Consider the following 23,659-nt stretch of genomic DNA (forward strand, 5'->3'; position numbering starts at 1 on the left):
TATATTATGTATGTATATATTTCGAAGAAAAATCAATATGTACCACTATCTAGCCCGTATACGGATTACGGGAAATACTATTGCCTATACTGTGCTCCGGACATTATACCCAGGCTCATAGGAAGTTTTCTGATACTTGTACAACATGCTCTAGGAACAAATTATCTTGTTTCTTTCTTTAGGGCAATTCCACTAAGATATAACAATACGTAACTGGGATCTAATAAAAGCGAAATTTTACATTAAAGAGGAATATTAAGGAAAAGTGAGTATGCGACTATGTTGATCACGAACTCAGTGGTTCCTTGCCTTTTGGACATCGGGGTTTAATTATCCCTATCCATGTGTCTTGCTTTCACCATTTTCATAATGAATTTGTAGGATAATGAGCAACGCCAGAAAAAAAGAATAATAGATCGAAGTGCACAGGGCTCAATTAGATTTCACAGCCCTGCAGAGTACCTATTGTCGCCCTGAAATAGGCCGGTCGGGGCTTTGCTGGTCCCTGTACTACTAGTTTCCCAGTAAGCTATACTGTATCATTCCGGTTGGTTCCCTGAAGTCTGACAGGAACGCTTCGTTACTTGTTTCTAGGCAACCCACCAAATTTCTACACAACGATAACAATTCTGGAGATTATTTCATCAAGCGGAGAAGTAGATGCGTTATTGCTTTGAATGCAGACGCCCTGTTGAGCTAGCACATATTCACGACTAACTGAGTATGATTGACGCCCGGAGGTCTGTTCTGCGATACAATAGGCTCGAACAGAAGGAAAAATGCAATGAAAGGGTGTGGCCAAATGTCCATCGAGTCTGAAGCGTTGTGTGATGTGTACTACATGATAGTATCTAATTCAGATGCAGTCAGGAACAGAGACATCCATGTTGCGCATTTAACAAGTACTAACACAAGTCGGAATATATTCTTACAAAATTCCCAATCAACAAAAAACGATCTGCAGAAAGCATGACTGCCGCGAGAGTATCACAAGATCGATTGAGATTAGAATGTGTTGACTTTCACCGCGTAGATCCTGAAATCTCCAGACACGTCAAGAGCGGTTGCTGATTTGATGACACCCGGAAGGAACTTTCATCCCGCAGCTGTGACACCATTCAAGATCTTTCGGTTGGTGGGCCTGTTGTCTAACAGTACCGTATACGCCGTGTTCAAGATTGCCGAGTACTACATTGGCTTGCGCCCCAGCATGATTGCACGCCTTTGAGTTGTAAAAATTTAGGTCGATCAAAAAGCTCACGGCCTACTTGGCCAATTCGAACATGTGTCGATCCCTGCGACCTCTTTCTTGATTATGTACGATTCCGTCTCGGCGTCTCGGCATAATCGGCTCGGGGCACCTCGAAGAATGTGTAGGATCTTTCACGCGACTTCGCGAGGCAATTTTCACAAAACAGGGCGTCAACCATATTATCTTGAACTCGAAACACGAAATTAAAAAGGGGCCCTTGGTAAAAATTTAGTGCCGCGCACGTCTTCGAAGCTGGCCATTGCACTGGCAGCGACTCGTGCGATTTGCTAACATACGAGAGCTCGCGTGTTCATGTGACTACAACGTAGCGCCAATGAACGTCCGTCTCGTGGATTCCAGTAGAAGGAGCAGACCGACTTTCCCTCCTCCCACACTTTTGATTTCTTAACATCGAAATTTGTGTTCTCATTGAATTTCTATTTTCATCTTAAACGGGGGAGATTGTTTAAGTTACAATATTCTTTTCTTGGCATCAAACTATCTCATAATGATAATTACAACCTCAATTGCGCACCCTGGTCAGCAAATATGTTGACTTCACGTTTGCAATGCTTGTTCCTGTTTGATTTTCCGAGTCGTAGTCTCCCAATTCACGATGGGCTTGCACATACTGTCTTCTATAGGATTCCACAATTTTGCACGAGTGTGACTTCAGAGGGGCCTTTTGCCCCAATATAGGATCACAGTTTCACAATTTGCGCGCATGGTAACCCGCTTGATACTTGTATTTGAGTTCATATCAGCAGCAATGCTTTGCATATTTCCTCAGGTCTTGCCTCATCTAGTCTCGAGCATGCAGATAATCATGAAGAACCAGATGAGATACAGTATAAGTAAGCTTCATGGGGGCAGAAGTCTCGCAACTGTGACGCCTGCTTCAAAAAGAGAATTCGGTTTAGTGCTGCTAGTGGTTACTTTACAAATGCAGTTCGGCGAGTCAATGACTCAATATGTTCCATCGTAGTGCAGAACGAACATATGTGAGACTCGCGCCGACTAGACTAGCAAGTAAGATTTCGTAACCTTGCCATTTCGTTGCACGATGAATACTTCATGAAAATCAATTTGAGTTACTCTGATGAGCCTCAGCGGATGCAAATCTGGTGACACAAAAAGCGGTATATGGGTTGAAATTACTCTAGGATGCCAGAAGAAAAGGAGGCTATTCTGTCCGACGCAAGAGGCATAATTGCTCATTTCTTTTCGAGGGCGTTTGCGTAGAGACGACAGAGTCTTCCCGTCCCATTGAATGATGCGACAGCTACCCAGAAGATCACAAACCGCATTTGCCTCCTAGCAAAAAATCTGCACTCAACCGGTGACTATCGAACACGTTGGCAGATTTTAAATTATATCGAGCAAGGATAGAGAGATAGCGTCCCAAGTCCTCGGGTCTATGGCTACACAAGAAGACAAGGCTTTGAAGAAGAAATCTGCAACGGGATGGTGACAGAAGTAGCGGTAAGAGATCTTGCTTTTTTATATTGTTCCATGCGTATCTCACTACTTGCTGCATGTCAGATTGCTTGCGCATGTGATTGATCGACATACCGTGTTTGAAACGATTTTCATGAGGTGCTTAAAGAAGAGCTAGATTTAATCAAAAGGCATGATGCTTATCTACGCTAATTTGCTACAAACGTATGGTACCTAGTGTGATAAGTAGAGAAAAGGGCGAAATTGGGCTTGACCGCCTTCAGAAACTCTTTTCACGCGACACAAGTTGAGAATTTACATATATTGCAGGGTGATGATTCGAGAAATTATCTGTTATGAGTGTGCGTTGCTTCTTATGGTGATTGGTTAGATAACTGTTACAATGCAGTCAGCTTCCAAGGTTATCGAGTCCGAGTCAAGAACTTCGCCACACTGTAAACGTCGCTTCGGAGATTACCTTGAGGGGAATGATCTACAATCGTTTCATCACACCAGCAAGTGAACGCATAATCGGCAGTTGGTCATAGATTGTTTGATATGATTGATTGTTGCAACCCATCCATCCTTGCCAAGCCTTGTAAGGCATAGCAGCCGGTATATTTTCAACATTAAAACAACGTCGCAAAAGAAAGTTGAAGAAACGGTGAAGATGCAGTATTCTGAAATGGGCAATACCCATGCGAACGATTTGCACCCGAAGCACTTCTATGATCAATCTTGTCTCAATTAAGACGTATCAATGCAACGTACTCCATCAACCTGTTTCTTGGGTACCTGGGATGGAAAAATTATTGTTGGTGGCTGTTAGGATTGATCTGCATTGTGACGTCTTTCTAGCATTTGAACCTCAATTATCATAGAGGTCAATCTCGAGGTCAATACAACGCATCTCCCCTTTATTTCGGTAATCTCTCACCGCCAGACACAGCCACTATCACTCCACTTGAAGCTCATAAAATAGCTTCAGCCTCATGAGTTTGCCGATATCCGGATGTTTGTATCCAATCATTTATTCATTTCGCTCTTCGGTTGCTATCATGAAGTTGGGGATTACCTGGAAACTCCAAACCAGCTAGTGTCATGTCTCAAAGATATAGGTCAACGATGCTAAAGAAGAGAACTCAAGTGCATGCAGGCAAGCGCCCGGACTTCGATATCGAACTTCGCATCCTACTCAGATGCTGCTGCATTTAAACTGATAATGCATATCCACATTGATTTGGAGCTTGTCTTGCATGATGCGAGCCAAGGCACTTTGCATTTAATAATTATCATTTCAATCTACCCACAGAATATTTCATTATGATTCTATATGTAACACATATACGATTCAAGGGACTGACAGACAGGATAAGCGCATGGATCGCACGCAACGAGAGCCATTCCAAACATTTCCGTATTTTCTAGGTCTTGATTGAACATTTTCGTCACCATCCCTATCTAGAATATACAGGGTAACATAGTCGGCCTCGCCGGACCCATTCTGGATGACCCACAAAGATAAGGACGATTCTGTTCTCAGTTCAATCAGGCCTTCTCACTGTCTTTGGGATACCGTGTTGGGGCAGCCTCACTAGACAGCTAGAATGATAACAAAGAACAACGTAGCTTAGTTGCTGCGGTAAGGCAATACGCGGGTGATTTGCGGTAGGAAGAGGAAAAGTGAGAAGGGAAAGGGAAGAAAAAGTGACAAGAGAGGTTTTGTGAGTTGATGAGCTCTTCAAATTTTGTTTTATACACCCCCAAGTGTGAGATTTCCAAGTATGTCCTCTCAAATATATCTTCTCAAATACATCCTCTCAATACACTACAATCTGCCAACTCACATACACGTATTCCAATCACCCATCAACTAGCACATCCGCACCCACATCCAAAATTACTATCTCATCTCCATCTTTTCTCCTTCTTTTCTTCCTACAGTCAAACACCAACTCAGCCCCAAAATGATACAAAATACTTCATCCCAACTATCCCCATCCCTCAAGCATCTACCACATTATGCATACCTACTGGCCTTCCAAGTCTCAAGGTCTCAAACCTCAAGTTCATCTCTCATTCATATTCCCCCTTCATATCTCTCATCTCCAATCTCGCAATCCACATCTCAAAATTCACATCTATATCACGACGATCCATCGAGCAATCTTAATCTCAATTAATCACAAATACATTTCCCATCCCTCTCCTCTCCTATCTCCAAACTCCGTCCATAATAAAAACCACTTAAAGATACTCAAAAACACTAAAATCACTTCCCATACCTAGGTATACACAACAAGCACTCCCTCACCCCAAGTTTTCTCCTCCCTTCCTCACATCCCTTCCCATTCCCTCGATCCTATCTCCCCTAACTCCACTCTTAACTTCCTACAAAACCAACAAAAAATGCGCCAAAATGTTTACTATTCATTTAACAAAAATTTTCACTTAATCTACTCATCATCAAAATCTAACCTCAGCTGCACTACCTAATCTCACAGCCTTACTTCTTTACTCCCTCATCTTTTTACTCTTTTAATCTCTTAACCTTTACTTAACTATTCAATCCCTTATTATCATATTGCTTCACGAATTCACTACTTCGCTATCTTATTATCTTACTTTTCGGTTTCTCTCACTCCCTCACTACCTCACAAGCTACCTAAAGACCCCCCCCCTCCCCCACCCCCCAAAATCTCAAAACAAAGTCCACCATTCTCAAATTCCCCTTCTACCCATCTTAACTCCCCAAGCTCTTCGATATCAATATCTAAATACCTAAATAATTCTATGTTATTAGAAATACATCAACTATCCATCATCCACATCATGCATACTTTCTGTAACATTCAGGTCCAGGATAATCAGTCTTCACTAAATGACACAATGTGCAATTACATCACTTTTCATTTCACTCATGATATGTAACATAGCATATAGCATTGTAACATTACAGGTATACCGATTCAACAAATCTCAAATTAAATAATCAAACAAGCCCTTGAATGCATTACCACCCCTCCGTCTACAACTTCTCCTTCCCCTCACCCAGCAACTCCACCCCCGCACCACCAATACACAGCTTCCCCGTCTCCTTAACCTTCGTCTGGAAAACCACTCTATTACCGCCCTCCTTCCACATTTCCGTGATCAATGTTTGACCTGGGATGACCGTGCCTGCGAAGCGAACTTTGATGTTTTTGTAGGGACCGAATCTATTCATTTATATTAGCAAGGGAAGGAAGGATATTGGAGTGAAATGAAAAGGAGGGAGTTGATTGGGAGGAAGGAAGATGAGATGGAAAGGAGTAATAAAGAAGAAACAGAATCCCTACTTTTGATAAACCGCTTTCCCCGCAATCCCCATAAAACAAAGCCCATGAAGAATAGGCGCTTTGAAACCTCCCACCGCCGCGAAAGCCGGATCAACATGAAGAGGATTATACTATTCCCATTAGCAATTTTCCTCCTATCAAGCAATCAAAAACTCACATCACCACTCAGTCTATAAATCACAGCCTGTTCCTCCGTCGTTTTTTCCTCAACCACCACATCCGGGCTTCTTTCGGGGACTTTATTCGCCCTTGTACTATTTCCTCTATCCGCTCCTTTTCTCTCGCCTCCAAATCCTCCACTGCCTCGCAAGAAAACTGTTTGTTCGTTATAGAATACTTTCTTTCCGGTTTCTTTTTCTGTCGTGGTGGTTCCTACTTTAACTACGGCGGCACTACCTTTATCGACTACCTCGAGAAGTTTTGGTGACGAAATGAGAGTACCAGAAGTAGGAATGGGGTAGGAAGCAATTTCGAGATATTGTTCGCCGTGAAGAAGCATCATAGGAGAGAAATTGGGTACAATATCATCAAAAGAAAAGGGGGCTTCAGCATTGAATGGTGGGATGACACCGAAAGTTGGGAGAGGTTGGAAATTTTCATCACCCTCGCTATACTTCAGTTAGTCGAGTTCAAAATCAGAGAATATGGAAGCTTACAAAACAAGAGACAATTCAGATTTCTTTGCACCAACTCCAAGGTTGTATAGCATTACATCCCGCTCCTCGAAAGTAAACTCACTTCCACTTGCTTCGGCTTTCTTGGCTGCGGCAATTTTATCAAGGATTTCTTGATTCACTTCAACCTTTTTCTCGGTTTTCTGTAACAGAAGAGTATGTTAACAAATATCTTTATTGATTGACTATAATATACATAATGCTCATTCTAAACATGCGGAGAAGGTTCATACCTTGCTCGCACCCTTCTTGTTTTGCATGTTTGCCATAATACTCTTCAAACCATCTTGACTATCCTCAGGGTTATCCGATCGTCCATCATCAAAGTTGATAATTTTCTCCCAGTTCTTCAAAACTTCTTCAGGGGTAAGCTTGACATCGACTGGGAAACCATGCCCACCAGTTCGTTGCCATCTTGTTCGTCCAACCCATCCACTACCAACTTCGAAAAGACCTCCAGTAGGTGGTTTTGGAACTTTATCGCTGCAAAGTGCGACAACTAGTGGCGCTATGTAGTCTGGTTTGAATGCTTGAACCATCTCTTCTGGCATGATGGTTCTGGTCATTGCAGTACCAGCATTTGGTGCAATTGTATTAACGTAGATATTGTATTTGGCACCTTCACGAGCGAGGGCACGAGAGAAACCGAGAATACCACATTTCTTTTCTAGGGTCAGCGAATGTCTTTCAAATCAAGATATCACACTTACAGCAGCAGCATAATTGGATTGTCCAAAGTTACCATAGATACCACTGGTAGATGTGGTATTTACTACACGACCATACTTTTGTTTCAAGAAGTATGGCCATGCAGCCTTGGTAACTTTGTATGTACCTCTGAGATGAACAGCGATAACTTGATCCCACATCTTGTCATCCATATTGGTGAAAGCTTTGTCACGGAGAATACCAGCATTGTTGATAATGATATCAATGCGTCCAAAGGCATCAATTGCAGCTTTAACGACAGCATCTCCATCCTCAGCAGATGCCTTGACACCGACAGCTTTTCCACCAAGCTTTTGAATTTCTTGAACAACATCATCTGGGTTCATCAAATCATTTACAACAACTGAAGCACCATACTTGGCGAACGCTAAGCAGTAGCATCGACCAATACTAACAAAATTAGCTTTATCTCTTGGAAAAATAAAACTTTGAACACTTACCCAGCACCTCCACCAGTAACTAAAGCGACCTTGCCCTTGAAATCAAGAGTCTCTCCTTGCTCATTTGGACCCATCTTCATTGATTTCTCAAGAAGACCCATGAAATCCGCAGGACCAGAAGGATGTTCAGCATCCTTAAAGTTACTGACTTGATCCCATTTTTTCAGGATGGCTCCTGGGGTATATGAATCATCTGCCTTGAGCAATAGACCGCTTGAGCGTTCCCATCGAAGTTTAGCAACATGTCCACCACCAACTTCGAAAATTGAACCATTCTCTTGAGCGTCCTTGTGTACCAAAACAGCCACGAGAGGAATCACCCAATCCGGCTTTAAGTTATCGAGGATCTCGGGAGGCATGACAGTTTCAGTCATGCGACTAGCAGCTATTATTCATTAGATTAGATACCAACCAAAATCTTAGGGGTAATTATAAACGTACCAATAGGAGCGATAACATTAGCATGAATGTTATACTTTGCACCTTCCTTTGCCAAAGTTTCCGTAAATCCGACCATAGCTAATTTAGCTGCTGAGTAATTCGTTTGACCGAAGCTTCCAAACAAACCTGCCGCACTTGCAGTATTGATCACTCTTCCATACTTTTGTTTTCTGAAATGTGGCCATGCTGCTCTCGCGCATTTATATGATCCCTTTACATGAACGTCGATGATCAAATCCCAATCTTTATCTTGCATATTCTTGAATGAAATATCGCGAAGGATGCCGGCATTGTTGAGTAAGACATCAATTCGGCCATAAGTTTTAATGGCAGTTTCGATAATCTTTTCGCCCTCTGTAACACTGTCGTAATTGGCTACTGCCTTTCCTCCTGCGGCTATGATTTCGTTGACTACAACATCTGCGGCCTGGTGATGATGTTAGTTATGTTCAGGAATGTAAGATGGCTATTTGACATTTGGAAGAAACATATACCTTTGTAGAATTACCCTCGCCCTTGAACGATCCTCCAAGATCATTCACAACTACACTTGCACCTCTTGAACCAAAGAAAAGGGCGTATGCCTTTCCCAATCCACCGCCAGCTCCCGTCACAACAACAACTTGTCCATCATAGCGTAGCTCTGACATGGTTGCTTGTATGCTATCTGTGATCCTTAATTGTTCGATTGTTTATTAGAAGAACTGATGAAATAGATAGATAAGAACGATGAGAAGACTGATAATAATGATAATAAGATGATGAAGAAAACAGTTGAGAATGGGGATGTTAAAAAATGCAATTGATGTTTGAGCACAATAGAAGATGGCTTGGTCGCTTTATTTGAATCTCATACCTCCAAAAATAACCTCGGCAACTCCAAAAACACCAAACCGCGCAAGAATCAAAAATCTGTGAAAATCACTATTTTTTGAAAATTAAAATTAAAACAGGACCATATGTCAAGATGGGTAAAAAGTAACACATCTATAGATTATAGAGCTTTTGATTTTCTAGTTCAATTTATAGTTGAAAATATTGATGTTCAAATTTAATATAGAATTTTGAAAATGAAGGGACCTTTTGCATCCTCGGTTTCCGCTGGATCTCTCGGTACACGCTTATGCTCGAAGCTCCGTTCCCATGACTCCACATTTCTGGGGTATTCAACGGCAGCTGCACGCGGTGTGATGATGGACCTTTATTTTTATTTTTCACATGCGAATCTTTCTGTTCCCAACTACGATTCAATATTACATTAACCTTATTAGTAAGCACTTATTTAGAAATCACCTGATGAATAAAACTGACTGGGAAGATTGGTAAAACAACAGCAACATTGGTTTTAACATGTGGAATTGCAGAACCGATTGAGACTCCATTCATGGTTGTACCGAAAGCCCACTTAAGAGGGACTATATCATAGATTTTCCCCGGCCACTCCCCTCCTTTCACATGGTCTTTCTTGGGAAGCGTGTTCGGATATCGGTGGTCAGCGAAACTGGTCGCTCTTAGGACAGCATGACGGTGGTTATCCTCGAGGTGAAATGAATTCGTCTTTCTGTCGCATTGCATATCTTCCCACAAGCTATCCGGCCGGAAGAGCGATAGCATGGCCGCAATGTCAATATCCTGATTCATTACGGGTGTACCGGTCAACAATATGAAGTTGAGGGGTGCCAACTCGCTGAGCACCTCATAATTTCCGGTACTCTCGTCCTTGATGATATGGGCCTCGTCAATAATAACCGTATCAAACACTTCTCCTAGATCAGTTCTGTTTTGGCCTTTGTGCTTTGCTCTTAACCACTCGAAATTGGCGACAAAGTTATGGCATTCGGGGTGTTCCAAGCTCTTGAGACTTTCCTTGTTCAAGATAGGAATTTTCTCTCTCGCACAGTACAAGTGCACTTGGTACTTTTTGGACAAAAAGTTTTCTACAACTCTTTTCCAAACATTCAACACTGCAATTGGACTAATTACCAGGCTAGGCTTTGTCTGTCCAACATTACCATTCCCCTTCCTCCTCTCATTATTCATGTGGCATATGAGGCCCAATGCCTGCAAAGTCTTTCCAAGACCCATATCGTCTTCAAGGATACATCCTCCTATTTCTGCTGATTTATTTACTATCCAAGATACACCGGATGGCTGCCAAAACTTTAGAGTTGTGTTTGGGCTAAGCCCCCCTCCCCCCCCCCCATCCATCGTACTTCGCTGTTTCGAATATCGAGTTATCGACATGCTTCCTCCAAAGTTGGTGCTTTATCTAAGGTTACGTATTTGTTAAAGAGCTTTTTTCTTTTGAGTTATTCGATTCTTCTCAAACGGAGTCACAGGCGCCAAAGCAGTTGCAATTGATGTGCCAACAGTCTTTATTCCGACGCTCTCTGTATTTTCAGTATTGCCTTGATTTTCAATGGGTTCTGGGATCTGCTCCAGACTTCTGGCAATATGCCGAAGCAGGTCTTTGATTTCTTTCTCTGGTCTCATGGTTGTGTCGAGTTCGGAAAGTTCAAGTATATTGAACAACATTTCTAGTAAGCAAGGGCTGGTTGTCTCCTTGGAACGCAAACGATGAGGATTTATTGTCTATTTGGAATTGGAATAATAAGAGCTGGTTGTTGATTTAAAGTTGAAACAATCAGGGCCATTTTTCTACATGGAATCGAAACACTGATGCTGGTATTGACGTGGCCTGGTAAGCCAAAATTTCTTCGTTTCTCCGCCGAAATACTGAAGCCCTTCCTTGATCAAACAATCGATTACATCTCCACGTCCGTTCCAATTTATGTCCATGTCGTCCACATCTAAAATTAGCATAAATGCCACCAGTGCACTGTGCAATAATATCATTTTTATTCAAAAGGGAAATAGCGGCTGTTTCTGATTGAATTTGTAAGTTTTTTTGAGAGATTGATCAAGCAGGGTGGGGAGTGTTTCAAGAATGAAAGTATTTTACAATACTAGGTACCTAGTCAAGTATACTAATTGAACTCACTTTCAATCATTCTCTTGCCCTCTTGGATTTCAAAATTTTGACCTCGAACAATGATTTTTACCTGGCGCAATTTTTTCATTCCTCAGTCGAAACCATTCTTGCACTTATCAAACGTAAAAATCTTCATTTTACGTTATTTTTAATGTTCTACTACCTGATATTAGCTCTATTTGAAGCTAGGAAAAATTACTGAGAGAGCTGCGAAGGTGAGTTCTGATATTGAAACACACATGCAACTATCTGACTTTCTTCAAACAAGACCGCGATGTACAGAAAGAGAAAATGAATCGACAAAGCAGAATTTTTCACTCCTGTTAAGAGGAGCATTCATTCGGCTTGAGAAGAAGTAATATTCCAAGTGACTTCTGTTATTTTCTATAATTCATGGCAGGATTTCATAAATAAAATCGTATCCCCCACCTTCACCAACAGACAAATCGACACGGCCAATCCGACGAATATCTTAAACCAGACAGCACGTGTCTTTCACCAATGTTTATAACATCAAGAGGAATGCAATGATCAGGGCACTCGCAGTTCTTGCCGAGAGATTGGGGCGCTGTTCTGGGAGTGTCGTAGAGTCGAATTATAATGAATGGGTTATTAGACAAGACTTGAAACGACAAATCGCGGAGAAAGGGAGTGGTATCCAAGAATTACGAAGGTTAGATCGAAGATCACATGGTGCGATGGTCAAACTCATGCTCATTGATGCAGAGATCATGGATTTCATATTGGAAATGGAGGAGGGAAAAGAAGAAGTCGAGAGATTACGAGCATTCGTGGCTCAAAGAATGAAGTTTGCGGAACGTCAATTGGAGGGCCAAAACCTCTCTCCACAAACGATATCTGGATTTATCGATAGTTGGGGTCTGATGGGGTAGATGGGGTTCGATTTATCGAAAATGAGTACACTCGATATCATCCTTTAACAGATACATTAGCATGGTATGGAGACGTAAGGGAGAGGGGGTTTGGATTGATTGTCACATCTATTATATTCAGAGGGAATGGGGGTAGGGACATCATATTTCATTAAAAGGGTGGGGGCAGGACTTTTTAATTACAACTATTATTATTGTAGCATTTGTCTTTTCAAAATATTAGTCTATAGAAAGAGAACTAGATCATTTTCACGAAGTAGCAAAATGTGTTGGTCGAGTTATCTTTAGTGTATACTGACTTTTCCTTTCCCTACCTACTCCCTCTCAGTATGTACTAACTTTTGATTTCTCCTATTACCTCACAGTATGAGAGTATGTACCAACCCCTCGTTTATCCTGACTCGCCTAAGTGTACTAACTTTCTAATTCTCCCTTGAAAGCATATTAATTATTAATAATCAAGAAAACGTTCACCATCTCCTCTTTTGAGATAGTTAAATTCTTTCTGATTAATAGGAATCTAAACAATTAGTATAATATCTATACTTATTATACTTGAAGCTCTATATTTATAATTTTAAATTTGTAGAGTATTTAATAAGATAAGTGTTTTCTTCTTATAAGATAAATAAATATAAGATCTTACTTTACATTTCTCAAACAAATTTTTCTTTTTTTTAATCATTTATAATTAATTTTGATATCCTATCTACATCAAGTTTCTCCGTCTATATATTCCTTAAGTCTATAAGATTCAAGTTTTAAGATTATAAAATGTTTTTTAATTACTATATATGTAATAGTTAGAAAATAATTGTGAATATCTTCTAATACTCGAGTATCATTCTGAAGCCTGAAGTAATTTCAGAATCTAATTATCAGATTGTTATTCTTATTAAGTTGTTATCTTACTTTTTAAAGAATCTTTTCTTTTAGTTATATAATGATTATATAATAACAAAATAATTACAATTAATATAAAAATAATGCTTTTTGTAATACTCTCTACAGCTTTATAATCTCTAGCGATATATCAAAGCAGATCTTTTATTTCTCCTTCTGATTTCTCGATTTCGTTAAGTTCAGAAAGTTTCAATGCCCTGAATGATATTCCTTAGTATTTTTCACACGTTATCTTCCCCACACTACACACCACCCACCCCACGCAAGATTACGTCGTACTCAAACCACAATACCCCCTCTCAAACCTTCCCACCCTCAATAATCCCCCTCCCTCCACAACCACACACACACACCATGACCTCCTCCTCCTCCTCCTCCTCCTCCTCCCCCCTCCCCACCCCTCCCATAATCGACGATAAAACCCCTCACATCCTCCCCTTCATTCTTCACTACCTATCGCTGCACCAAAAAACCCATCCCACGCGTCCCTTCATCATCGGTCTCAACGGAATCCAAGGCGCCGGAAAAACCACCCTCGTGAATACTCTCTACGAAATCCTCACTCGAGATCATGGGCTCGAGACGCTCGTGTTGAGTATCGATGATTTGTATTTGACTCGCGCGGATCAGGAAAAGTTGGCGAGGGAAAATGAAGGGAATAAATTGGTGCAGTTTAGAGGGGAACCGGGTATTTATTTATTTATTTGCTTTTCCGTTATAATACAATTGACTCTATATCATCCATTCACTCTACTATATCTCCTCTATCTTCTCCTCTCCCTCCAATTCCCAATCCCAATCTCAATCCCCAACCACACACCCACGCACCAAACCACCCAGCTAACCACCTCCACCCTCCCAGGAACCCACGACATTCCCCTCGCCCGCAGCCTCTTCAGCTCTCTCCTCCAATCCCCTCCCACCCCCACCCCCATCCCCTCATACGACAAATCCCTCCACTCCGGACTCGGAGACCGCTCCCCATCCACCCGCACCGTAAACGACTCATCCCAAAACCAGCGACCCATCCAAATCATCCTCTTCGAAGGCTGGTGCGTAGGCTTCCGCTCCCTCCCACCAACCAGCATTTCCCTCCTGCACAAAAACAGTCTCTCTCTCCCCTCCTCCCCTCAAAACCCCACCACCCTGCGCGATCACCCCCTCTCCTCCCTCCTCTTCATCAACCAAAAATTAAAAGACTACGACATCCTAACCGACACCTTCGATATCTTCATCCACATCGACGCACTCGACACCCAATACGTGTATTCCTGGCGAGAGGAACAAGAAGCCGTCTTGCGCCGCGAAAAAGGAACGGGAATGAGCGAGGAACAAGTAAAAATCTTCGTCGATGGGTATTATCCCGCGTATGAATTATATCTCGACGGAGTGCGACGGGGGATCTTCAGAGGCGGGAAACTGGGGGAGGATTGGGAGGGGAGACAGTTGCGATTGGTGGTTGGGAGAGATAGACGAGTCGTGCAGGTGGAAAAGGTTTGAATTGTTGATAATGTGATTGTGAGATTGAGCTAGGCGTTGAGAGCTTGCGTGACTCGTAGATATAGAGAGACAGACTTCTGTGAAATTGTAATTCGCCCACCTGATTACCTATAAGAGGTCCTTAAAAGATTAGAATCGAAAACTGATATTAGAGACGAGCCCTTGACAAAAGATGCAGAGGCTCTCGTCTTAAAAAATAAGATATCAAGGTCAAGTTTATCAAGTATATCAGTGTATCAAAATCTCTACCTACCTAGTGATTCAGAGCTAATACTTGTGCCATCATCAGGTCCCCAAATCTGAAGGGTTCATCATTAAGATTCTCGCTTGGCCACGGGGATGGGGGAGGTAGTCTTGAAACAATTCAAATTCTAGTCAAAATTGATCATTGCCCATCGACGTCATCTCAGCGAGTACATAGAAGTTAAGTTGTAACGCATTGTATATTCCATTTCCATTAATAAAAAGAAGCAAATGGGTATCTCATAATAGCCAGCAAAAAACTCCCTGCCAAATGCAAACAAAGTACAAGACTCATCTCGTCGTTCCTTTCCTTTCTTCCCTTTTCCCTTTCATTCCATTCCCAGACCCCAAATTCCAGCGCGTTTGTGTCCAGCCAAATAATACTTTACATATTAAGATAACTTGGTAGCTATATATAAGCTCAACGTATTGCTTATAGGCACTTGGGGTTTCCAGACAATATATGCAGCATACACTCCGGAAACCCTCCACATACTGCTAGCAGCACAACTAGCCATTGTATCAAGCCCATTCATTTATACATTATTTCCCTCGATAACTCCCTTAGCACCCCTCTTCATACGTTCCATATCTTGATTGTAGGTCCTCAAACATCCCCTGACATCTCTTTCCCTCTTCTCAATTTCCTCTTCGAACTTTGCAACCATATCTCTTTTTTCTTTCCTAGCTTTCTTCAATGCTTCTAAAGTATCCGAAAACCTTGATAAAAACCAATCACCTGCTTCTTCCCAATCATTTTTAGATAAACTACCAAAGAATTCAATCATAGTTGCTCGCCGCCTATCCATCTCTTCTTGATTGTTTGGTCGAAGTTGTTCAACATGGTGACTGACACGTTCATAAATAGGACGATCAGAAAGTGATAGGTCCGGTTCGCTGGGCTGCTCGCTAAGAGCCGAAGGACCTTCAAAAGATTCTTCTTTGAGTTGTTCATAATCCATGTTTTTCAAAGCGGCATCATCATAATCAAGTGGAATATCAGCACGGTTCAAATGGGTAATTTGTTGTTGTGTGTTTCCTGCATGAAAATTTGGTCGAGATTGAAGGGCTGGTTGTTCTTGCATGTGAGTGCTGTCTTCAGAGTATCGCTCACCATCAGAAGATCCCTCGGATTGACCTTGCTGCGTATCCTGAGGAGAGAGCGGTGGAAGACGATATTGCATATTGTCGGGAAGTATCGCATTTTCCAATACTTCAACTTGAGCTTTTCCAGATTTGGGCCTTGGCGAAAATACCCCATCGTCAAGACCTCGTTTTCGAGAACCTCCAATTGTTTGCATTCCATTCTTAGGACGATTTGTAATAGCGTGATTGAAACGATCAAATGTCTTTGGTTTGCTCGGGCTATTACGATGAGGCTTTTGGGACTGTAGTGGTATTTCTGACTGAATGGCAGGTTTGGGGGTCTGACTTTGCTTGTAAATGGGGGCTCCAAGAGCTTGCGTCTGTGGTCCTTGACCATTAGGTTGGTGAAAAATCTTACGCGATTGAAGGGGTGCTCGTGCATCTTCAATGTATTCTTGACGAGCGAATACAGACTCCTGTGGCGAGTCCCTGTCGTAACCATTCTCATGTGCAACGTGGAAATTATTTTGTTCCAGCTCCTCCTGCTGCCTTCTGTGATATCCGCCATCAAATTCACGATTGCCGCCAGTAGGCATTACTCCCATGTCCTGTCCACCTCGAAAGTTTCCCTGGCTGATTGTTTCATCAAAGGCGCTGTTTACTGTAGAGTCCTCGAAATGTTCTGCATTTTCTTGCTCTTCCTCTGGGTTGTATTCTGCCTGTATTTGATTTGTTCCAGGAACTGTATTTCTTTGCGAAAATTCAGCCGGCTGTTCATAGACGGGCTCCTGATTGTGAGCTCGATTCATATTGGCAGATGCATCTCGTTGCTTCTTGGGAAGTATTCTTAACTTCTGTGCCATCGCTTGACGATCTGTACGTTGTTGGAGTGGTTGAGGGGATGGTGATGGTGGGTGAGTCGGATCAGATTCTTGCTGAAGGAAGCCGCTAAGGCGAGGATTGCCAGCCATGTTATAGACGTTATTAAGGAAATTGGCAAAAGGAAAGTTTAATGGCATGTGCGGAGTTGATGCGATTGGGGTAGTTGATGTAAAATGTTCCAATTGTGAGATTAAAAATGTGTAACTTGTAAATATAAAGATTATGTACGGTCGCAAATCATTTCATTTCATCAATTTAGTGTAATAATTGATTTGATTAAAAGCAGAAGCTTGTACGGCGTAAAGAGAAATGGACTTGGATCCTTTTCAGATCATCCAATTAAGGTTGGGGTTGTTGGAAACAGTGATTTTAGATGGCGAGAAAGGTTGTTGAGTCGCGATTTCCTTTCAGAAAATGAGGTTGAACGCGAGTCGCGACTTCCACGATAGGTGATCCCGTGACCTTTAAGATTTAAGTGCGGTGCCAGTGGGTGCGTTGGTTGTGTTGTAGTACCCACCCACTCTACTTCCAAATCTATTCCTTATTATCTCACATCATGGAAGAGAAATGTTCACGCATCAAAGTGATATCAATCAAAGTGATGAATATGTTGGGTGTAATTAATAAATAAGTTACTTTCATAAGAAATCTAAACTAAAAATACCTAAGCAAAGCCTGCCTATACTACCAATACTGCCAGACTATCATACAAATGCGAACCACCAGAACGAACCGCACCGAAAGTTAAAAACCACAAAATCTCCATGACCTACGTATTCTTCGTAAACCATTACCAAATTGTTTTTGAAATCAATTAGTTGTTCCTAGCATATGCAGACTCAACCTCCTTCTTATACTTCTCCAAAATGGCCTTTCGCTGCAATTTTTGTGCAGATGTTACCAATCCCTATTAATGTTAGCATGCACCGTGTTGTAGAAGGAGGGAAATACTGACATTTTGAGGGGTCCATTCTTCATCTGACAAGACAATACCTTCGATGATTTCAATTCCTGACAATCCACCAGCCTTACCAGCTTGTTGTAATTCCTTCAAAACTGCATCTTGAATCTTCTTCTCGTGTACCAATTCCTCGACACTGGATCCTGGGACACCAATTCTTTCGGCGAGTTTCTTCAAGGCAGGTTCAGCTGGAACGATCAAAGCAATTGGCTTAGTTCTCTGTTGATCGGCATAAACGCAGATATTTCCTACAACTGTAGCGGAACGGTAGATAGATTCGAGTTTCTCAAGGGCAATATACTCTCCGTTTTGAGTTTTGACCAAATTCTTCTTTCGGTCGATGATGTTAAGATGACCATTCTTATCCCATTCTCCAATATCACCAGTCTTGAACCATCCGTCTGCAGTCAAGGCTTCTGCTGTTTCTTCGGGATTCTCGTAATAACCTTCCATGACGGGTTCTCCTCTAATCCAAATTTCTCCTTGGGGGTTTGGTTTGTTGGTTGCATAATATCCAGCATCTGGGAAATCAACAAGCTTGATTTCAATAGAACCAGGGATGTCACCCAGTGCTTCATCAGTCCATTCCATAGGATCCATCAAAGCACCCATAGCAGTAGTTTCAGTTAAACCATATCCATTAATCATCGGCGTAATGGCCATGGAAATAAATCTCTGAGTATCTTTGGAGATTGGTCCACCACCATTCAGACAAATTCTGAGCTTTCCACCAGTGGCTTCCTTAACCTTTTTGAATACTAGTGCGTCTAAAGCCTCAGCACCTGGAAGACCATAACGTAAGAGGTTGTTCTTAGCCCAAAGTGCACCCCAGAAGAGATTTTTGACGATCGGGCTTCCACCATTAACCTTAGCAACAATACCCTTCTTGACTGACTCCCACACGGCGGGAACACCAACTAGAACGGTTGGCTGGAATTCTCGAATATCTCCCTTGCAATTCTTAACTGATGTATCCGACAAAGTCTTAGGGTTTCCGTAACCCATAGTTCCACCCCAATACAGACAAGCATTTTCGAAAACGAACTCGAGAATATGCGCAAGAGGAAGATATGTCAGAAGACCGTCACCTGGACCAAGATATGGTTCAACGATCACATTGACACCAGCAACTATAGTAAGCGCAAGCGCTAGTCAGCACAACTTATACATTTCACAAACAATAGATTTTACTTACCAGCTGCCACGACTGCCTTGTGCTTAATGGGTACACCCTTTGGTGGCCCGGTAGAACCGGAAGTATACATAATGCAGCACAGATCTTCTGGTGCGGGAGGTACTGGTTCAACAGGATTCTCCTCGCCAAGCTTTCGTAATTCCTCGAAACTCAAAATCTTGAGCTTCTCGTGTGCCTTCTTGAGGCTATCGATATTCTCTTGCTTAACCTCATTCTGACTGTTCCAGATTACAAATTGGATATCTTTGGCTTCTTTGAGAGGGTTGATCAAGGTTGGTAATAGATGAGGATCCAAAAAGATAGCTTTGGCTCTGGTCGCAACCAAGGAATGCTTGAGACCTTCCTCTCCCAAAGTATCATATGCGGTAACAATTGGCATCGATTGAGAAACTGCGCCATGAGCAGTTGCTAACCAATGAGCACTTGTTGCCGCGAAAATGTGTACTCGATCCTCTTTGTTCAATCCAAGCTTTCTGTAACCAGCTCCAATTTGTAAGATTAACCTTTCATATTCCGAGAAGCTCATATATTTGTATTCGCTGAGTTCGAAATATGTCCATTTCTTGTCGACCTCTTGTTGTTCGCCATCAACCATCTTCTTCACCTTCTTCACCTCTTGGTGAGTCTTGATCAATGATCGACTTCCGACAGCTTTCGCATTGCCATACTTCTCGGAACTTCGTTTGATGATATCGAAAACAGTTGAAACATCTTCGGAAGGGCGGGTCGCAAGCTTGTTGGCTGTCGAAGGGTGTCTTCTTGGAATAGTCTCACCGTTGACGGGTTTGTGGCCCGGCACCTCTGCACTGAAAGGTGGTGAGTGATAGAATTTAGGTTGAACGGAAATGTTCTTGAGCGACCCTGAGGACGACATTTTGATCGGGTGGCGATGAAGCTCAGTTGTTGAGAGTTGATGTGTTTGATGGGTAAAGGAAGTTGGTGGTGCGCAAGCTCCGGTCTTTGTTGATTTGACTTCGTGTTATGTATTTAGCAGACGAGAGAGATACGCGAATAGTCTTGAATTCGTGTATAAGTACCTCTAGCTGCTACTAGTACTGGATTTTCAATGAAAAGATATAATTCTTTTCAATTCAATTCACTTCCAGGAAATGGTTGAAATATATTCGGGATTTCGGGGAAGCAATTGAGGCTGGGGAAAAGGGAAGAAATATTAAATCGCCTTGAATAATAGCCAGGTAGATGGATTATGACGCTGCCTTGCTTTCCTTTATTTTGGAGCAACCAAGATCCCGTCTAGTAAAGTTCAGAGCTTGACCAATTGGTGATGCTGAATTAAATGCACGGTTACTCACCAAAACACCAAAAGGTCCACCACACATAATCTGGTCAGGTCAACATTATTTCAAAGCTGCCACTTTCTCTCTCACCCATTCATTCATCAAGCATTGATTGAGTATGGAATTGACATACGAAGTACGACGTAGCTGGAGAGCCTAGACCATACACATACAGCATTGAGCGGAGGCAATAAGCTTCAACCATCTACTCTGTCTCGTCTGTATAAAAAATCCCTGCTAGTAAAGCTATGCCGATGTATGTACGGCGTATATACCTGGATATCTGCTTGTGCTTTTAAACGTCTTACTCACAGTTACATCTTACTTACATCTACTCTCTATCTATCTTACAGTACCTGGATGCTGCTGACATTGGCGATGTTGGAGCGAGCATATGCACATCATAGCATGTTTTGGTCATTGCTTCTATCTATCCACTATCCATCTATTCACTATCCAAGGATCATTTACATGCCAAAATTCTGATTGTCTATTCAGCTAAACCTTGAGATAGAAAGGAAATGGATATCATACATCACACCTCATTCAGCCATTATCATTATCATTATCATTATCTATCGACTCTGTACATTTCCTCTCTACATCTCCTCAAGCTCCTGACCGCTCGTGCTTGATTGCCTGTACAGGTAAGCATCATTCACATACGATTCATATAGGTGGGTCAATACGGCAAAAAGGGAAGAACTTTTTTCTACTCGAGTACATACTACTATTGCATGTCTGATATGCCAGCTGTTACACTTTCGATAGTCTCACAAAAACGAATCTGATAGGCAGTAAACTTTCTCAACAACAAGCCCTATTTCTCTGATAGACCAAAGGATTACCCAGGTATATTGAAAAGGTTTCACCAGGCCAACTACAACGTTCAATCATGGCTGGCCGCGTACAACCATTTCTTGATTCTCTTGGCCCAGAAGTGGAGGACCCCGAAGAAGGTAAACAAACGCTTTTATCACATATCCATTTCACTTTTCTAGAGTTTCAATACAGTCAAGTGATTTTCCAATTGCTTGGAACGAGGCAGTGTGAGAGCCTTGGTAACACAGCAGTTTATTGTGGCGCGAGATGCTTACCGAAAAGGGGGTTAACACTTGGCTGCTTTTATAATTAATCGAAGTGGTCGTTGAGACGTTTCGGTGTGGTCAAATTTGAGATTATGACCACAACTTCGTGTCATCTTTCCAAGAGTATCAAAGGATTCATGCGCGTTCATACGACATGTCTGAGACCCTGAATTTTGGCCAAGTTAACAAGCTAAAATAATTAATTCTAGAGGCGTTTCTGTTGTTCTCTCAAACCATCCCATCCCAGAATCTCGGATTCGTAGATTCAAAGGCTACTGAAATGGATCTCACCATTAACGGTAGAGATCTCACGATTTACCAATCTCCTACAATCTTATCATCAAACCGTGATGGGGGAACCACTGGAGCAGGTATATCAATCCTTCTATCACTATGTCTGACTCCTTACTAATGATACACAGTGATATGGAAAATCACCCCCCTTTTCGCAAAATGGATATCATCACTTACAAATCCACTCCTCAAGCATCAGATAATCACCCCTGATTCAGTAGTCCTTGAATTAGGTTGTGGAATATCCGGCCTAATAGCCCTTACTCTATCACCCCTTCTCCAAACATACATCCTTACAGACCAACCATATGTTCTCAAATTTCTCTCCCAAAATCTTTCCTCCAACTCCTCTACACCATCAAGTACAACAAACTCCAAATCCAAACCCCGAAAATCCAAAACCTCATCGTCAACATCCACATCCACATCCACATCCACATCAACTACTCAACAACTCTCAACCAATAAAATCATCCCTCTAACCCTCGACTGGGAAACAGACGTCGTCTCTCCCTCCCTCACCTGCTCAGAAACCACCACGAGCTTCGACACAATCATAGCTTGCGATTGCATCTACAATGACGCATTGATCCCACCTTTCGTCCAAACATGTGTTGATCTCTGCCGTCTCCGTTCCACATCTCCATCTACCAAAAATCAAGATCAAACAGAACCCCGCAATCCCACTCTCTGCATCATAGCCCAACAACTCCGTTCTCCGGATGTGTTTGAATCCTGGCTTAAGGAATTCAACAAATTCTTTAGAGTGTGGCGTGTACAAGAGGGAGGCATCCAGGAGTGTGGATTAGGAGATGACTCCGGGTTTGTGGTGCATATTGGGATTTTGAGATAGGAAGGAAAAGAGTTGATGGGATGTATCTCGTAAGTAGACCGGATTCCAAATATTACGACATCTTTCAATATTGTTTTGCTAGCTTTGTTCGGGTGAAGAGGGTGTATATCTTATCTTATCTTGAATTTTATGTGGGATGATGGATCATACCATATCATACTGAATACCCGAAATGAAATTCTGACGTGTAGAATTAGATGGCTATTGATACTGTTTGTTACTCTCCAAAACCATGCGGGGTGTTTAGAATTGCGCGGATACACAAACATCATCCTGAAATTGGATAAATGCATAGTAGCATTGCTTTCCATATGTATACCCAGCTTTCTTCCCGTTCACAAGTTGATATAATGTTGGACGGTGTATGTATCTCACCAGATAAACTAGTGAAGCGTATACTATAACTCGTTTGTATAATTGTTGCGTATGCATGGATTTGGATTTGGATTTGGAGGACGGGTGAATATCTCGTTGAGAAGTGTTGAAGAGATAGCTTTTTTGACTCGTACTATTCTCTTCTCTTCTCCAGTTAGTCGGAGAATCAAGAGTGGTACTTGAATGTGGACGTATCTCCTTTGTGTCCGAGTCAGAGACTCGATTATCTTGGCTATGGCGACTTTGTGGATGTGGGAGTTAGGCTATGTGGATGAGAAAGATTGAGATGGAGATTATTTCTACTATCTGTTGCTACCTACATAGAGTTATTGGGTGCTCTTTGGATTCGTTCATTATGTTTTGAAGGTTAAAGATTGATCTATTGAGCTGCTTTTTCGTGTGTAGGAGGGGAGATTTGGGATGGCGAGAAAATTGTGTTGTTGCCGAATCGAATTATAGCTTGTGGGATACAACAACTCGAACATGTTTTGGAAGGAATTTGTGTTTAGATGGGAAATGATAATCAACATATCGTGTTTTTTCAAGGAAGCTTTTGGTGAAGACGTGGATGTGTGTGGCGGGGAAGTGAACATAGCTGGAGATCTACGTGTTGGCTGCATCGTAATTTCTTCGAATCTTGTGGCTCGTGTACGTTCTCAACCATTTCTCTATTCAATTAGGTCGAGATGAAACCGCTTTAGCAATGTAGAACTTGACGTCGTGGGTTATCATTCAAGAATTAGTCGTCTGCACTCTTGCTTCCAGTATAAGCCATACAACTTTTG

General features: G+C 42.0%; 7 protein-coding genes across 7 annotated transcripts; 3 read left to right on the forward strand and 4 right to left on the reverse strand.

The window, feature by feature from the left end:
• Window positions 1-5,626: 5,626 nt before the first annotated feature.
• Window positions 5,627-9,315, reverse strand: EAE98_004553 (uncharacterized protein). The gene is made up of 9 exons (XM_038952173.1): window positions 8,806-9,315; window positions 8,312-8,738; window positions 7,871-8,255; window positions 7,412-7,820; window positions 6,935-7,363; window positions 6,684-6,844; window positions 6,185-6,635; window positions 6,028-6,137; window positions 5,627-5,907 (listed from the first exon to the last, which is right to left on the reverse strand). The coding sequence occupies exons 1-9, from the start codon at window positions 8,959-8,961 to the stop codon at window positions 5,718-5,720; spliced, it is 2,718 nt and encodes a 905-aa protein (XP_038811709.1). The 5' UTR covers window positions 8,962-9,315; the 3' UTR covers window positions 5,627-5,717.
• Window positions 9,316-9,589: 274 nt separating this feature from the next.
• On the reverse strand, window positions 9,590-10,396 carry EAE98_004554 (uncharacterized protein; the record flags this gene model as incomplete). Its single annotated transcript, XM_038952174.1, has 1 exon — window positions 9,590-10,396. The coding sequence occupies one exon, from the start codon at window positions 10,394-10,396 to the stop codon at window positions 9,590-9,592; it is 807 nt and encodes a 268-aa protein (XP_038811710.1).
• Window positions 10,397-11,830: 1,434 nt separating this feature from the next.
• On the forward strand, window positions 11,831-12,196 carry EAE98_004555 (uncharacterized protein; the record flags this gene model as incomplete). Its single annotated transcript, XM_038952175.1, has 1 exon — window positions 11,831-12,196. One exon carries the CDS (start codon window positions 11,831-11,833, stop codon window positions 12,194-12,196), a length of 366 nt encoding a protein of 121 aa, XP_038811711.1.
• Window positions 12,197-13,453: 1,257 nt separating this feature from the next.
• EAE98_004556 (uncharacterized protein) lies at window positions 13,454-14,599 on the forward strand (the record flags this gene model as incomplete). The annotated part of the gene is made up of 2 exons (XM_038952176.1): window positions 13,454-13,787; window positions 13,962-14,599. The coding sequence occupies 2 exons, from the start codon at window positions 13,454-13,456 to the stop codon at window positions 14,597-14,599; spliced, it is 972 nt and encodes a 323-aa protein (XP_038811712.1).
• A 779-nt stretch (window positions 14,600-15,378) lies between these two features.
• Window positions 15,379-16,899, reverse strand: EAE98_004557 (uncharacterized protein; the record flags this gene model as incomplete). Its single annotated transcript, XM_038952177.1, has 1 exon — window positions 15,379-16,899. The coding sequence occupies one exon, from the start codon at window positions 16,897-16,899 to the stop codon at window positions 15,379-15,381; it is 1,521 nt and encodes a 506-aa protein (XP_038811713.1).
• Window positions 16,900-17,624: 725 nt separating this feature from the next.
• On the reverse strand, window positions 17,625-19,840 carry EAE98_004558 (uncharacterized protein; the record flags this gene model as incomplete). The annotated part of the gene is made up of 3 exons (XM_038952178.1): window positions 17,625-17,717; window positions 17,766-18,901; window positions 18,967-19,840. The coding sequence occupies 3 exons, from the start codon at window positions 19,838-19,840 to the stop codon at window positions 17,625-17,627; spliced, it is 2,103 nt and encodes a 700-aa protein (XP_038811714.1).
• A 1,319-nt stretch (window positions 19,841-21,159) lies between these two features.
• On the forward strand, window positions 21,160-22,499 carry EAE98_004559 (uncharacterized protein; the record flags this gene model as incomplete). Its single annotated transcript, XM_038952179.1, has 3 exons — window positions 21,160-21,223; window positions 21,562-21,723; window positions 21,775-22,499. The coding sequence occupies 3 exons, from the start codon at window positions 21,160-21,162 to the stop codon at window positions 22,497-22,499; spliced, it is 951 nt and encodes a 316-aa protein (XP_038811715.1).
• Between the last annotated feature and the right edge of the window lie 1,160 nt (window positions 22,500-23,659).

This window comes from Botrytis deweyae, assembly GCF_014898535.1.
Source record: "Botrytis deweyae strain B1 chromosome Unknown BDEW_008, whole genome shotgun sequence".
In the NCBI taxonomy this organism is placed as follows: domain Eukaryota; kingdom Fungi; phylum Ascomycota; class Leotiomycetes; order Helotiales; family Sclerotiniaceae; genus Botrytis; species Botrytis deweyae.

Bases quoted from the DNA above. Each gene is read 5' to 3' on its own strand.
- EAE98_004553 (XM_038952173.1), bottom strand. From the start codon at position 8,961: ATGTCAGAGCTACGCTATGATGGACAAGTTGTTGTTGTGACGGGAGCT. The intron at 8,739-8,805 runs GTATATGTTTCT...CATCATCACCAG, and splicing joins GCGAGGGTAATTCTACAAAG to GCCGCAGATGTTGTAGTCAA. The intron at 6,845-6,934 runs GTATGAACCTTC...CTTCTGTTACAG, and splicing joins ACAAGAAGGGTGCGAGCAAG to AAAACCGAGAAAAAGGTTGA.